Source organism: Hydractinia symbiolongicarpus, chromosome 4, assembly GCF_029227915.1.
Source record: "Hydractinia symbiolongicarpus strain clone_291-10 chromosome 4, HSymV2.1, whole genome shotgun sequence".
Classification (NCBI taxonomy): Eukaryota; Metazoa; Cnidaria; class Hydrozoa; order Anthoathecata; family Hydractiniidae; genus Hydractinia; species Hydractinia symbiolongicarpus.
This window is the reverse complement of record NC_079878.1, coordinates 20737348-20755057: the sequence shown is the minus strand read 5'-3', so window position 1 is coordinate 20755057 and position 17710 is coordinate 20737348. Positions and strand designations below refer to the sequence as shown.

The following is a 17710-nucleotide window of genomic DNA, read 5'->3' as shown; positions in this document are numbered from 1 at the left end:
GTTTGGCGGAAAATGTTTCAGCAGAATAGCTTTCAGACACAATTTGTTATTACAGCACAAGAATTTTTGGAGATTTGATAAGTCAAAAATGTATGCGTAAGTCTTTTGAACGAATTTTAACCAAAAATCAAAAGCAATGATTACGTGAAATTACACAATAAGAAGGCTAGAGGCGTTTAAAGTGTACATATATTTAATCAAGCTCTAACTTTATAGATAGAGCCTTAGCCAAATGTGAAAATAACGAAAATAATAAGTTCTAACACTGCAGTTTTTATAGATTTCAAACGTCCATCATTTTCCATTTTAATTTTAAATCCCGTTCTAAATTTGAATGTTTGAAATCGTTATTAGTAATTCGGGGCGCATTAGTGGTAACTATGGCTAGTTTTATGTATGGGAGAAGTTTTTTTCTTACTCTCAACTTCGCGGGGGAACTTCGGCTCGAACATCCAACCTAGGTTTGATATAACACAACCTGTGTGTTTGGTACCATCAAGACAAAAATAACACTGATCGAGCAAAACTTATCTTGTCTCGGTTTCTTTGTTGTCTCTGAAGATTTGACTGCCATAAAAAATATTAATCGAGATTCTTTTGTTATGTTAATTTAAAGCTTTGTAATATTGTCTCGTTTAATATGCTTAAATGTCACTGCAGCCCACGTGAATTTATCTTCAAGAAAAGGTTTGTTTTTCTTTGTCCAAGTTGTTTCGAAACTTGTTAACAGTAAGTAGAAGGATTACTTATATTTTATATGAAATTAAACTCAGAACGGTTTATGGCGTTGATCCAAAGGCCGCAATTTATAAATGCATCACAATTTAAAGTCAATCAAGAACAGAACATTCCGTGTATGGCCATGACTAAAACTGCTTGCATTTTGTTGGTCTTCCCTTCCCGATGGTCTGGCTTGTCGTAATAGCTTTAATGATGTAGCTAGGGAGCTAAATACTTATTTTTAAATTCTTGCATTTTATAAGTTACTAGTCGTAAAACTGCTCTCACTTGTACTACAGCTATCAAGCTAGAACTGCACAAAATAGTGCTTTCATTAGAGTCCCTTTTTTCAGAAGCAACAAAAAACTTTTATCCTGCCCTGTGTAATTTTATCAACGAGGGTGCTGATAAGCCACATACACCGTAAAAAGTATAGGCGTTTTGGGTGAGTAAAATAACTTCTAAAGGAACCTTTGTGAGGCTGCTATCATGTATTCTTGCGGTCAGAATGTTCTCCTTCGTTGCTATCCGATGGAGAACAAAGTGGACTTTTCACGGTCAAACCTTCAAAGTAGCAACCTTACTTAAACAGAATTTACAAGTAAAACGTCGGTAAAATGTCGCAAAATGGCAAAAATTAAGCAGTATCTAAAACATATTAAAGATTTGACTAAAAAAAAAAGAATTCCTTGAAAAATCCAGTATTGTATTTATGAAGATTTCACCACAAAAACATTAATTACGGCATTTGTACCCCATTTCATAATGGCTGCCCGTGATTGGTTGACACGAATCAGACCGCAAGAATATATATAAAAAGATATTTGTTGAATCATGAAAAAATATTGTTGTTCATTGCACGGAACAGTCAAGTTGAACTGATAAATTAACCAATAACATAACATAGTTAGCCCTTGCAGTACAACTAGACGCTACCCACAGTATGTTACAGGTTTCTTTGTTTTCTTCCCTTTTTTATGTTTTTTCTTGAAATTATGATGTTGTTGATTTATCAAATCTGACAAATTTATTAATTGAGTGTCTACCCTTTTTTGTATTAACTTGTTCAATTCAATTCGAAAACAATGACCAATCAATTTCCTCGATAATAAACAATCAAATTTGTAAAATTCAATAAATCGATTTCAACAAAATAAGTCCTGTATTGTCCACAGGTTTGAAAATCTTGTATCGCCTGCTTAATATTATACTTGTTTAACAATGATATCAAAGCCAGCTTGACTAAATTTATATATATATTTTTATTTATATAGTATACCTTTTGTGTATCACATGACATTGATTTGTATCTTTTTAATAAATTCTAACTTTAAATCAGATAAGTAGACAATAATTAAACAACCTAGTATTAATTCAGTTCTGGTAAAATTGTATTCTTCTTTCTCAATTTTAAATATACTTTCTTTTTCAGATCATTTGTTATGAAACCATGCACCATCAGCAGTTTCGAAAAATCTTCAACGAGAGAAATTTTTAAGGATTTTATTGGTAACTTAACAGAGTAATAATTCATTGAAATTGAAATTGTTCAGAAGTTATTATATATATTCGAATCGTGAAGTTCATACATAGCAATCCTGCATCCTGGAATTTTCGAGATCAGTTATAAAAAAATCCAGTTAAAGTTTTAACTATTGTTTTAGAATATATACTATATATATGTAAAAAAAAATTATTTTTTATTTATCAAGTTGTATTTTACGCAATAATAATTGAGAATTAGGATACTTATGATGTGTTTATATACCCCATTGTTCTCCGTTTTAAAGTCTACTTCAAATTTCAGAATCTTTTAGGCTAATGACGGAAATCTTCAAGTCGCAGGGCTTCTTATTTAAAAATTTTCCCCTGGGCAATAAGCTTATTCACAAGCCTCTATGCAATTCCGTACTGCATTTCTATCATATTCGTCATATTTGGCGGAAAATGTTTCAGCAGAATATCTTTTAGACACAATTTGTTATTACAGCACAAGAATTTTTGGAGTTTGGATAAGTCATAAATGTATGCGTAAGTCTTTTGAACGAATTTTAACCAAAAATCAAAAGCAATGATTACGTGAAATTACACAACAAGAAGGCTAGAGGCGTTTAAAGTGTACATATATTTAATCAAGATCTAACTTTATAGATAGAGCCTTAGCCAAATGTGAAAATAACGAAAATAATAAGTTCTAACACTGCAGTTTTTATAGATTTCAAACGTCCACCATTTTCCATTTTAATTTTAAATCCCGTTCTAAATTTGAATGTTTGAAATCGTTATTAGTAATTCGGGGCGCATTAGTGGTAACTATGGCTAGTATAGCTATAATATGTATAATTTCAACACCTGACATGTGCGTCATAACCTCATAATTTGCTGCATGGCTATAATATTTGAATAAAATCAAACGAGTTTGATTTTAATAATATTGTTGGTGATCTGGTTTCGAATGCCTTTTGTTTGTGTGACAATAGATCTATTATCTGCTAGCGTTGTTGTGGCAACGATGTTATGAAATCAAATGAAATTATAACGATATTTTAACAAATTATAAGTATATAAACTGTATTGTAGAATATATTTAATGATATTATACAAGTGAATCCTGGCCTTAACTAACCTGCAATGTTAAAATACAACTCAATAAATAAAAATAAAATTCATGAATAATTAATTATTCTGCTGAATATAGCTTTAGTCTACATGCTTGAAAAATTATACAGAAAGAAATGACGTAACATCAAAGATGGCGCATTATAAGACGATCTTCATTATGCTACACTGCACGAGCTTTAACTTTCTATAGCATATAAACTTTAATAAAGTATTGTTCATTGGATAATAAAACAATCTGTTGCACTGTTAGGATTCTTATTGGCTTAAAACTCATTTTAGCCTCGTTCTCAGAAAAAAATCTTTAGCCTGGATAAGTTTCGGGCGTCCAGCCTAGCTGCGCTGTCTCTATCTAATTATCTCCCAATCTCTCTATCTCCTCAGGCGATTTTAAAAATTCCGCCTTCGCTGGCGGAAATCAAAAACTAAAAAATAAGTACAAATATATGTATGTTAACAACCTAATTATGTATAACAGGTAGTGTAAAAAGAAATAACAGAAAAAAAAGCAAATCGAAGCGTATGCGTCAGTGTATGCGATTGCCTTTCAATTTCTTATTTTTCTGATGCTATTAGAACAGCTAATGTTTTGCTCAAAATTTTTTCGCAGCTATGTAAAATTTGGGTGAAATACGGACCAGAACTGGAACGAAACAAGATTAAAATTTGCTTGCCCACTAAATGGTTTACACCACGCGAATAGAAATTTTATGTTTATTCCGGAAATGTTGAATTGAGTGCACCTATGCACTTATTTCCTTTTCGTGAGAGCCGGACAAAGTAAGTTCACTTTCTGTATTGAAGCGTGCCCAATAAAATTCAGGGAAAATTACCAGTGAAAAATTTTCTATTTTTTTCAGTTTAGCTTAGTTTTGTTTGATTCCTTTACTTTTCGTTCGTTCCCGCAGGATAACTTTTTGATGAAGAAGAAAACAGCCTTTAAGACAACAGGCAGAAAATTAGTTAGCCTTGCAATTTAGCTTAGCTTTGTTCTTGATCCTTTATTTTGCGTTCGTTTCCGCACAAAACATTTTGTTGATGTAGAAATAGCCTTCAAGACAACAGGCAAAAGATTAGTTAGCCAACTAGGTCATTTTATATCGTGAGAATTGCGTAAAGTATGTTTACTTTCTGTATTAAATCGTGCGCAATTAAATGTTATGCACATTATCAGCAGTGTTCTGTTTCTTTCTGCTCTGTTCTATTCTATTCTGTTCTTGTCTGTTCCTTTCCACTAAAAACTTTCTTGAAGTAGGAAATGTGTTTAAAGTAACTGTATTAGCTTCTCCAGACATGTGGATGATCTCTCTGAGTAAGTTCGCCCATTCTTTTCCAAAGTAGTTGTAAAATGGCTGCATGCGATATATATCAAGAGTTAAAAGTGAGGATTCAATTCTAATTTCAATTTATAAAAAAATTCTTTGAACAGCCAGGGTAAAATGCATATTCACTGCTTTCTCCCATAAATAACCAAACATATTTATTCTACTTTTATGAATTTATAATGGAGAATTTTAAATTTCGTTTTACCAAAAGAACTACTTTACCTCCTTTTCCATAATGTACAAGTGGGAAGACAGAGAGAAAGACGGAGATAGAAAGATAGAGAAAGAATGGAGAGAGATGGAGAATATCTACCTGTCTTGATATACTAAATAAACTTATTTTAAGAATTTTCACCTACAAAAAGCTTACTTAATATAAGTTGATGACGGGACAAGTAATGTATCTTTATTTTATTTTGCCTTTGTTTGTTTAGTATTGCCATTTGTTATAAAGAGAAACACGGTTGTGGTGACGCTTTAAAATACAAATGTAGGACATATATTTGCTTATTACGGTACATTTAAATTTTGACTTATTTATTTTTTTTAAAAATTCTGGTTTGCAAAAAGATCTTCTCATATAGATATGCCTCAAATCATGTTTTTCTTAGCCATTTTGTTTTTCCGTAAAATTATGAAGCGAAATATGTTTTTGATTTTGTTGAAATAACTGAAAACACTAAAGCAGGTTGTTTATGTCTTAATAACGCAGTATTTACCGGGGACTTTTTTTACTACTCAACTTAAAGCTTTTCTCAGTAAATTTATTTGATTATCCCCCCCTGCTATTTAGAGATTTCGTTTCATAAAAAGGTTTAGGTCAAAGAAAAACACAAGAAAAGAGAAAAGAAAGACGGAGAAAGGAGAACACATTGCCCCTGATAGGTAAATGCCTTTTCTCAAGCTTCTATCATGTAATTTTTTTTCGATTAGCGTTTAACCTTTTATCATAAGAAAGGATTTTAACTGAATAGGCTGCGATTATCTTGTTAGTTTTCATGCAACTGATCGATTTAGCTAAGTTTATTTGATGGTGTCATACTAGTGAAAAACAAAAATGTAAATTTGTGGCTACCTGGAAAGAAATTGATTTAATTTGGTTTTATATTCAAAAAATTTGTGTAAAACTTGAAGTTTTGAGAAATAATGCATATTCTAAATATGTGTCAGAACCATTATAGTATACTACGTAAAGTTCAATCAAATGTCGATCTCTTTACAGCAAGAGTAATACATTTCATCGGCCTTCATTAAGTAGAAGATTTTATGTCAAAACAAACGTATTTAACCATAGCAAAGTATTTTTAGGAAAATTATCAGATCAGGTAAAGCGACTTTTGAAATGTTTACTATGCAGCGACAACAGCAGCAGCAATGTTAATCAACGTTCTAAGATTTTATAGGCAGATATAGCGAAGTCAATAATCAACAACGTATACTTTGCATGGAGCTTATTATCACTGTGCAGGTAGTTTAGTTTAGGCATGCCTTATCTGTTTGGTCGGGTAATCTTTGTTTTTCATTAAGTTTTCTTTTAATATAAACAAATAAACTGGCCTCGCAGTGTACACCGCCTCTTAATGGGAAAAATGAATCAGGAAAGTTAGTCATTGGGAATACAAACAATGCAAATCAGAGCCTACTCTATATCTTATTAAAAATGAACTAAATGGCTTGCATTTACTTCCTACGACAAAAAAGGCTTAATTAAATAGGCAATGATATTAAGTGGTCATTGTCCTTCACAAAAACGTCTGGTTTTTGGCTTTCTTGTTTTCACTTTATACCCTAAAGTACTGCTTGGAATTTGGAATTAAATAATTTCTGAAAATAAGATACTACTGTGGGACAGAGCTTTTCCTGTTTTAGTAGGTAATTTTAGGAAACTCTACTTTTTACCGAAAGGCATTGTAAATTATGTTGCTGCAAAGAAAGCTGCATTTTTTCATTTAGACAAATCAATAATTTGCAATGAAAATTACAACAGTCTTGATGCTGTGTTCGGCTTTGTTATTGTTTATCAACTATGTCAGTTGTCATACAAGAGATATGATACCATCTATGAAAGCTAAACTAGATGAAGAGACTGATCAAATCTTTGAAGAGCTGCAAAGACAACTTGACGAACTTGAAACCCTTAAGAACGACGAAAGAACAAAAAAAACTATAACGGACAACGCAGAAGAATCAAAGAATGCCATAAAGAAATTGAATGATCCGAACCATATCGCGAAAGCGTTGGATGCCGTAAAAGGAATTGCCCCAAGTTTAGTGAAGTTTAGCTCAGGAGATCTTTACGATATTGCTGAAGGTGCTTTTGCTATTGTTGCTACAGTAACAGCTGCTCTGCCACCTCCAGTAGGACCAGCACTTTCAGCTGTTGCGTCATTAGTCTCGGGCATCATACCCCTTTTTAAACCTGCGGCAAAGGTAAGAGTATATGATACAAACTATATTTTACGGACTAATTAACTGTTACCGTAGAGTGTTTATTTGTGTTTGATTTATTTGCGAAAACTGTGAAAAATATGAGAAATTAACACAAATACATCACTACAAATGTACGAAATGGCATATTATTGAAGAGCGTTTTAATAAAAAAACAGCAAAAATATTTCATCGTGGAATTTAACCTAGCAAAAATAAAATCTCGTTCATAACAAGAATAAATGTTTAAATGAAGTAAAAGTATACATATTTTTAGTTTTGCTAAAGCCCTAGGGTGGTGGTACACGATAAAGTAAAATTGAAAGTTTATGAAGGAAAATAGGAAAGAAAAATATTGAACATTTTATAAGTTTTTTATACATAGGATGGTTACACTTTTCTTTAATTTTGTTCGTTGTTTTTTACTGAAACAAATGCTTCGATCAATCTCTCGATTGTCTGCTTTTATGATATATTTAAATGCAGCATATTCGAACGTTCATGTATTCTTAACAGAGAAATGTCTGTTGCTAAGGAAAAGGTAATTTAAGCTTAACGTGGAGACAGATACACATTTCCTTAACTTGAATTGAGGTAAAAGGACTGCCTAATGAGTTTGGCAATTTTAAATTGATCATGAATCACTTGCTTTAAAGGGAATTAATTTCAACAAGTAGAAATGTTCAAAAATTGCCTAATGTAAGTTGCTTGGTTAATAACCGCAAAGGAAACTGTGAAATTGTTGAATCTCAATACATGCGTTAGAAATCGGCTTCAAGCTTCAACAGGTTGGAGACTCGGACGCTTTTTTTTTGTATACACTGCACAAATTTTGGCCTAATCTTCTGTATTTCTGTTGCGTACAATTTGCTCCAGTTTTGGAATATTTAACTTTCGAGTTGCTCATAACATGTTGCTTAAAAAAAGCGTATTTTTAAGTCATATGAGGAAAGGAAGACTTTAAGAGTTGCGATATTAGTTACGAAAGTCTCAAGACTTAAAAAGTTTGCAAATAACTGAATGTTATGACTTATTATATAGGATAAGCAGATCATAGCCACAATGCTAAAGAATATACTTCGCGAAGAAAACGATGAATTGTTAAAGTCGGAAGTAAATGGATTTAAAGAAGAGTTGGAGTCAGCACTTGGTGCAATATCAACAACAACAGAGTTTGAATCAGATACATCAATGCGCCTTTATACGAACAAGATCCCTCCAAATTTCGGTGCAAACATTCTTGGTAAATTAGGTCACCGAATACAAGACCGTGCTGGCGATGATACTACAAGTGGTGGCAAAGGTGCATACGGTTTAGCAATCGCGTTTGTTCAATTGGCAACGTACCGCGATCTTGGATTGATGAAGATGATGACAATACTGGTAAAATCAGGTAAATTTTCATCATTTTTCTCATTTATCAATAAAATACTAATATAATAGGTAGGTGATCCAGATGGAAAAGTCTCTTTAAATACGTGCCTTGTGTTTTAACATGGTTACCTTCCCTTGTGCCTATGTGGATTTGTGTCTTAGTCACTGACGAGCCTTTAAGACTTACAATGTTAAGCAGTTTTACATCGTATGAGGACAGAAACAACTTGAAGCATCTCTTCCTACCTAAAACTTATTACACAAAAAGCCTCTTCAGAATAAAACTAAAGTAATAAAACAAGCCTAATTAACCGTGGAACACACAGTCTCTATAATGGGCTAGAGTGATTTAATAACCGTTTTAGATCTTCTTTTGTTACTGCATGCATAGAAGATTAGGGGTAAATATTAGGCTCAAAAGGTGAAATGGTTTGCTGCATGATTCTCGCTAAGTAAAGTTATAGAGAATTATGAATTGGGCAAACAACTTCCTTTTCCTTCGCCATTTCTTAGTTTTTTCTCATATTATCTTATAGTACTAAGTCGTTTTAAAATAAAAGTATAAATTATTTTTACTTGGAGTGGACCAAATAAGAAAAAAGATTGTGTTGAGCAAATTTCTGAAACTGCGCTGTAAGTGCGTTTATGCTTTCCACCATTGCTTTAAAAGCCTTCATAGTATATAGCACACCCTCCAAAATAATTTTACTGAAAACCAATGTAAATGAGTTTAATTGAATTTCTAATTATTCCTTGTTAATGCTGTGAATTATTTCGCTTCTCTTGAAGTGATTTAGGTCTTGAGTACAATTCTTATTGTCTTTTAAAGCTATACGAGATGCAAAGTTAAGTGATTTAGGTCTTGAGTACAGTCTTTCCACAGTTTTTAGCCGCCCGACTTTTTTGTTCAACCTATAAAGGGCATGCGACATGCTGTCTATTGCGTATAACTCATGATCATGAACTTTGAAGAAGCAAGATTTAAGCCCATATGATCATAGAGGTATAAACGAACAGTAGTTACAACTCACGAATCGTCCATTCAAATTTTATTCAAATTCCTATTGTCTTTTAAAACTATACGAGATGCAAAGTTAAATTAACAGCACACCTGCGTTTGTTTACAGTTGCAAAAAGCTATTCAAATATATATTCTCTAAAGGCTGAAGTCTATATCTTTAGAGTTATGTAAACTGTAAAGACACAGGAAACCTGTATTTTCGAGAGTAAGTGTAAAAACATGAAAAATGTGTTGCAAACCTGGCTTAAAGAATAAGAAATACACGCGCCGTTGTACCACTGTTATAACCATGACACAATTAGTGTTTAGGAAAACGTCTCTAAAAATTCCAAGTCAACCCATTAATGTTTGCAGAATTTATAGAATTTATATATTTCTGTTAGAAAACACGTACAAGCCATTCTAAATGTGTTGATTTGCTGATTGTTTTATTTCTGTACGCTAAAGTTTGGTTTATTTGAGATTTCTTATCGTAAAAAAGCATGTTTTTTTTGGAAAGAATAAAACATTAATCTGTATTGGTTAGCCTAGAAATATCTCTATATAAATACAGAGAGTATGTGTGTCTGTGACAGGCTAAGTGGATGTTGGTTATTTTCCTTTGTGTAGCCGAAAAAAGCATGTCTAATATGTTGAATTTTCTGACGTTACGGCGCGACGTCAATACACCAATTTAACCTTTTTTGATTACGTAATCTCGGTCGCCGCCTGGACTCCATAAGTGGGTGTCAAAATGAATGAGGCCCGCAATTTAACTTGAGACAACGAAGTATGAACATCAGATTTTTAACAATTAGAGAGTAATTAAAATGGATTATGACTTAAGAAGTGCCTCGGTTCTATGCCAGTGATCAAATTAAAAATTAAATTCGGGAAAGGTGTATTGGTTACCTTTTAAAAAGCCAGCGATCGTAGTTTTGTTACTAGCTGCACCGTAACTTTTTAGCCGTTCTCTCAATTTTTTTTTATCTGGAATTATAAATATTTTATATATAAAATAATTTATATTATACTACCCGCTTACATCTGTCACGCAAAATGTTAACTGGAGTAGCGATACACACGAGATGCAGTAAATAAAAGCCGGGCGAACTCGTCAATATTTAAAAATGTGATTGCATCGCGTATAGTTTACAATTAGAGCTAGTATCATTAACCTCATATGCGCCTGTTTTTACTCTGTGAACTCAGTTAATGACCTGATTTGCATCTTCTCCGGCTAATAAAATGGAATTTCATAAAAAATTAAACGCAAAGTTATAAGCGCTTATTATGTTAATGAGAAAAGAAAATGTTTTTGTTCAGGATTTCCTAGGTGTTACCACCAAGGTGCCCTGGTACTTGATTTAACACCGAATCATTGCTTATAAGTACAAAGGCATAATTTTCCTTTCGTTATAGGAGAGACAGGAAAGGAAATAGCTGGTGGATATCAAAACGCATTGGATCAAAATCGAGACACTTTTTATCAGAGGCATCTAAGCTTTTTTCATGCACCATCCTTAGCAGTGGCACAAACCATGGTTCACTACTATCCACCAGGGCATAATAGACAAAGCAAATTTCTCTACTCTTTTCTTAAAGCAAACGGAATAAACGAACCAAGCACAGTTCCCACTGGCCAATATGTCATCAAATCTAAGTATTGGCCTGTTTATTATTTGCGGAGAAGTTTCAATTATGGAGAACATATTGTGGACAAATCATCCTCAGAATATTATTCAGATAAAACAATAAGAATTTTATATTCCGTGAGTTATAATGCAGACACTCCTACAACAAAAGACAAGATTCTTCTAACAAAAAAACACAACGGTTATTACAGCTTTAAATTCGTTGATCCGCGATTCAGCAAATATAAAAATTATAGGTAAGTTACTCTTAAAGTTACTAAAATGGTAAATACAAAACTAACTACAGAGGATCCCCTTGCATTGTTAAATGCTCAGTACAGATTTAATGTCTGTTGTATATTTAGTCTAGCACTTTTCACACGTATCTTAAATAGACTTTAAAATAAACTCAGTTTAAATAAAAACCAATGTTAATAAAAGGAATTAAAAAAAGATGTTATCTTATTGGCTGTAGGCATGGTGTTAGTTGGGCCTTTCTAATAAAATTATGTTTCATTCATCAACACTGCAGAAAGTCAATTTTGACTCTAATTTTTCCGCAAGGGAAAACTGGTTTTGCCATTGGGAAAAATTTTGAATAATATTATCTCTAGATTGCTGGAAAACGCATTAAATTTTAACAAAATTAACAGATTACCCTTAAATGATTCTTTTTTTTCTTTAAAATAATATCATTTTTATGACCACAATGGCAATGACCACAATGGCATACTTAACTGGTTTGTCATATTCATACGCATGTGTTTTACATCAATAGCTTCTAAATATATATGGCAGGTGGACGTCTTGTGCAAAACGTAAACAGAAATAATTTTCTGCGCTTGTCTGATCAGAACACAGCAAATATAACTTATATTACACATTTATATTTTTCAATATTTCACCTATATTTAAATCTGGACACAAATTTGTGGAATAAATTAAAAAGTTAAAAATTCTCAAGGCTATGTCTTTTATATTATAGTTATGCGTTTTACGACAGTAACGACGACATTGTCTCATATGTCAACGTTGTTGAAAATCCTCCTTCAACTTATGGAGATTTTATCATCATCAAATATATGGTGGCAACAGGCACAGTCATCACAATAGCAGAGAAGCGTTCACCGACGAAATTGTGGAATGGTCGATCAAACAATTGGGCTGTATATCCAGCAGAATTAGATGAAAAGAATAAGAATAAGGCGCCGTTTATACTGCTGAATTGTAATACATCTGAAGGGTCAGAATGTCCAGATTGGAATTAAAAAATGCAGATGTACAAAACTTAAAAAAATATCAGAATGACTACAGTCGGTTTGTAAACCATAATTAGCCAGTGATAATGTTAAAGCTCATATTAAAAGTGTCTTTAAATACAATTGTTTTTAGTCTAACTCCCCTAAACGCCGCTAAACACCATCTGAAAAATTACTTTATCAGCACTACATCTGTTCATTGGAATAATGTTCAGTAAGATTGGAATAATTGTTAACAGAACTTTAAAGTAATGAAAATATGAAATGTATAAAACGCTCTAGAAAGCGAAAACACATCTAACGCAACGTTTAAAGGTACAAGCTCTTGTCTAAATTGTGTTTTAGAATGTCAAACAACCTCAGAGAAATTGAGAGACAATAAATTTCTCTAGTGCGTGTCTGCTTAACTACTTGCACTTTTATCCAAAGTGATTTAAACGTCGTACTCTGTAACATTCACTGCAAATACAAGAATTTTGCAAATGCCTAAAACATTTAATATATATTGCTTTTGCTTAATCGATTTATTCAAAAGTTTTGCTTCAAGTTATTTTTAAGGTGCTAGCCGTTAGACCGTGAAAAACCGGCATATATTCGCCTGTCTTAAATAATTCCCACACTGTTATTTTGTGTATCGTTGTTCGCCTGTTAGCATGAAGTAATGAAATTACTTTTCGAGGGGTGAAATTAAAACTGCGGCGCAACCATTTTGAATGGACAGAGAAAATATTACGTGTTTTATTGTAGAGAAGCTTAGGGATTCCGCATTTAGTTTTTTTAACTAGTTCATCTAGAAGTTGTTCAAATTTAGTGATATTATGTATACAAATATTTGAAACATTTTTTGGAAAAAATATTTTCCCGTGGTCGTCATAGCAACAGGAGACAACCACAACTGGGGATTTTGTAATCGAAAACGCCATTATAATTGCATCTATAATCAATGCAATAACTCCCGTCCAAGTAAAATGCATTACTTCGTGTTAACAGGAGGGCAGGGAAGCACGAAAAGCGATATGGGCATGTCTACATTTTCCACGGGCCAAAGAATAGTATTGAAGATTCTTCACCGTCTGGATTATGAAAGTATGCAATAAGGGTTTTAGGCATTTTTGTAGACTTAGCGCTCTTGAAGACGGGTCAATATGATAAAAACTAAACAATAATGTCACAGCGTTCCATATGATTTTTAGACTCAGTCCTCCAGCTTTTTGTTACTCAATCAACATAAAGTCGTCAAAACTCAATTGGATAGTATTTGTAAAAATTTCTTATAGTGAGGAACCCTCTTCTGTTTTAACGTTTTTATAACATAATCCGCCATCCTTATAGTCAATCGTTGCATATATTATGACGTGCGAATGAATTATCTATGTTAGACGTAAACCAATCGCATTACAGAACCCACCAGCCTGTACCAGGGTTTTTTTCGCCGCCGGTCTCGATGTCAAAAAGACGAAAAAATCGTTAAATTTTTGAAGGTTAATCTGATTAAACCATTACTTTCTTTTCAAGTTGTAAATGTAAAAACTGGGTAATACGTATGCAAAGTTTTCCCCTTGTTTTAACCGCAATTTAATGACTAGGTTGTCGTGAAAGGTGGTTCTTCTCATGTGTTTATTCTTATAGTGGATTATTGGACCTAATATGCTACCTTATTTGTATAATTTTGATATTCTCTGAATGGCTGGCCGTTACAGTCAATTTTTAACGTTAAAAAATGCTTTTAAACAATGGGAAAGATTGATCATGTCATGCTCAAAACATATACTAATTTATATAATCATGAACGTGGAAAGTTAATATGAACCTTGATGACATTATTTTTTGTAACCGTAGCATTGCTGACCAAATTTGGGGGGGGGGGGGGGGGGGTATGATGTGATCATTGGAACTTATCAAAAAGGTACAAAGGAGATGATGCTACGATTTTGTTAAGAACAGGTTTGTCTCTATATATCATTAAAATCTCTTTTAATTCTAATAAGAATTTATTACGTGCAGATGTAGTGACCGTAAAATTATCAAGGGAACGAGATGCTCCACAAAATAGTGAATGATTCTTAACTGCTGTAGACTGAGCAGTCTTGACAGGTTTACCCGTTAAAGAGGATACGCCCATATGTTCTGAAGACTTTCAAATGTCGACAGGTCTTTCCGTAATAAGAAGCATCGCAGCTACTACACTTAAAATGATAGACAACATTTGAAAGTAAGGACTTAGGAACTGTATCTTTGGATGTGAAAAAAGATGACATGGGAACGGAGGAATAAAAAATGACTCTAAGACTGTAACGTAATGTTTAAGGTTCGATAACTAATGCTTTCTCAAGCCAATCCCCGACTAACTGAATCTCGGATAAGAATTTTCGCAGATGAACTTCAATCCGGCTATAAACCTTTCAGAAACTTTACTACCAGCCTATTTTTATATTAAAATGTGTTTATTTTGTTCTTTAAGTCCAGTAAAAAGCACTTTAATGACTACAAGAGAGAAAAAAGGCAGAAAAAAGCTCCTAATTTATGCATTAGGGACTAACGTTTTTATTAACTGTTCGTTGTGTTTCTTTCGGGCTAATGTACATATTCCGTATTCACCATATCTTCCACGGGTCTTTTCTTTACTGATCTTTTAAAAACTGTTAAATACCTTAGTGTTTAAAATCTACTTTATCATTGTATATCTAACTCTTCATCGTGTTTTTATAGCGGGAAATACGGGAGATTTCTACAGAACTTTTGATAAACTAGTGTATTTATAAAGCATTGAACAGCAAAAACAGAGAAATTACCAAAGAGAATCTATCACTTACTTGTTGTATTGTTATCGACTAGTAGATGACGTGACATCTGGCCTTATATACAGGATCAGAATCGGTAGATAGGTACACTTGACATATCACATGCTGCAACAAATTGTGAGTCAACAAAATAGGAATGCAGTTGCAAACCGTAATTGACACCAACATTCGCAACTGAATCAAAGTTGTCAATGAAACCAGAAGCTGTTGGGGAGTTGGGATACCGTGGATCGGCTGTTAAGTTGGCGAACACAGAATCTTGTATGTTGTCGAAATAATTAGCTCAAACAGGACCGTTTGCTAAGACCGAAAAATATGCTGTAACGATCACTACTCGCATAAGCTGTGTTGCGTAATTTTTAACAAAATACAGCTTTATTTAACCCGTCGTTTCAGCTAAATAGATATATTTTCATCTTTAAAATCTCTCTTTAAAATTGCTAGATTGACTTTTCACGCACTCATTAGGCAGTATCTTCACAAAAAAAATGGTAGGAACACTTTATCACTATATTGTGAATAAATCAATTATTCAATTCTTGGGACTTCATGATTTCCATTCTTACTGTTCTCTTTTCTGGCAGGAATTATTATTTCTGTTTTTTGATTAATAAGGTAGAATATAACTTTATTTTCGTAGCAATCGAGGCAAGATACGCATGCGCCTGATAGCGCATGCTTGAATAGAACTTTCCAACGCACTTTTTTTTACTCACAAGTCAATTCTATTCGTACGGGTTGGACGATTCACAGAGAAGAAATCATGTCTAGTGGCGAAAGTGTATCAAGAGGTCCGAAAAGACGGAGAGAAGACAGATCTGCACAGGAAAGTCTTTCTCCTTCTAGTATTAAAAATTATTTTGACAAACAGTTTGAAGATATCCAAGCAAAGTTTAAAAAGGATAAACAAACTAGCAAAAAAATTCAAAAAGGAACAATAACTTTCTTTAAGTTTAAGGGGAACAAAAAACAATACGAGTTTAATGAATCTATTTGACGTGACCGTGAGACGTTGGAAGATCTGATAAAGCAAGGCTCAAAGCACAGATCTATAAAAATGTGACAGGAGATAGTTTCTAATATTGATGAAAGGAACAAATTAATTAAAATTGATGACAGATCTATTGTAGGGTACCGACGAATAAATCTCAGATGATCTTGCTAGCGACTTCGCAGACGCGCAAAAAATTAATGCTGCTAAAAATCGTGTCATCGGAAAAAAGCAAAACACATTTAATCGCACCAACACAAGGCTAACGCATTATAATGATGTCAAAACGTCACAAAAAAACAACAAACAATAATGTCGTGCGCTTATTCGTTCTGTGTATCAAATTTTCAATTGCATCAAGCCTGGAGGTAAGTACCGTGGGCATTAGTTCGCTTTAAATACGGTGGGTAGACAACCCAAAAGGACCGTCCACCCGACTAGATAAATATAAAAAACATTATTTTTGGCATGTAACATAGAAATTTCTGCTAGAGCGGCATAATTAGCTTTATTTCTGCTTGTGGCGACGTTGCTAAAACCTTTAGTTTTAATTTTTAACAAATAAACTGCAAAGTCAAAACTACAAGAAAAAGAAAACCAAACCGAACGCGCCAGACTTTGTGGGCCGTGCACGGTATTGCGATGCATTTCTGGAACCACGCTGACTTAAAGTAATTTTATATTTCCTCGAGACGCAGACAAGCTCCATCTTCCGAGTAAGTCTGTTCATATCTCCTTAAAAACATTTTGATACTAGATTCACTTCTGCAATTATCAAGAAGGTATCTTTATCTTGTCTTTGTGAATTAAAAAGCCAACCAAACATTGTTTTTGCATCACGCACGATTTGAATAGCTCTAAAGAAAATGTATCTCTTATTTTTTATACCTCTATGATGTCATCCTCCCGCCTGGTGGCCTGTTTATCAGCGCTTTGTCCCACCCCTTTCCCACGTTAAGGAAAAAAGCTGAACATGGACAGAGGTTGATAGTGAGGTGAGCATTGCATTCCTTCAGAATAGTCTAGGCGATACTTTCAAATAAGTTTATATAAAGAGCATCAAATGTATCACTCCATTGTAGTTATCAAAAGTTTCAGTGTGACGTTAATTTAAGTTTTTTTTTATGTCGTTGACAAATTGCCGTTCATTTTATTTAAAGCTATCAAGGTTATCATTAGTTTGGTTTATTGAAAGTTGAAAATCTGGCTTGGTTGTCAGAAGTTTGGTTTATTGAAAGTTGAAAATCTGACTTGGTTATCAGAAGTTTGGTTTATTGAAAGTTGAAAATCTGACTTGGTTATCAGAAGTTTGGTTTATTGAAAGTTGAAATAAGTCGACAAAAACCTTTCTCAAATATTTGCACTTCGCGAATACAAACTTCCGCGAATGAGACAAATTAAAGATTTTGCGAACATAAGCTTCATCTTCGAAAATTTTGACTGAACCTGAAAATGTATATTTTTTGTTATTAAAACGAAAAATTAAAACTGGTGACAATTATTTAATTGTATACCAAATTTGGAATACAATAAAGATTAAACAACTTTTTTCGCGAATAT

At 33.1% G+C, this 17710-nt stretch overlaps 1 protein-coding gene and 1 long non-coding RNA gene across 2 annotated transcripts; both read left to right on the top strand.

Annotated features, from left to right (window-relative positions):
- Window positions 1-220: 220 nt before the first annotated feature.
- Window positions 221-2468, top strand: LOC130641758 (uncharacterized). Its single transcript, XR_008982501.1, has 2 exons — window positions 221-729; window positions 2153-2468. It is a non-coding gene; the product is annotated as an uncharacterized LOC130641758 (long non-coding RNA).
- A 5466-nt stretch (window positions 2469-7934) lies between these two features.
- LOC130640677 (uncharacterized) lies at window positions 7935-11402 on the top strand. The gene is made up of 2 exons (XM_057447196.1): window positions 7935-8484; window positions 10888-11402. The coding sequence occupies exons 1-2, from the start codon at window positions 8154-8156 to the stop codon at window positions 11358-11360; spliced, it is 804 nt and encodes a 267-aa protein (XP_057303179.1). The 5' UTR covers window positions 7935-8153; the 3' UTR covers window positions 11361-11402.
- The last annotated feature ends 6308 nt before the right edge of the window (window positions 11403-17710 follow it).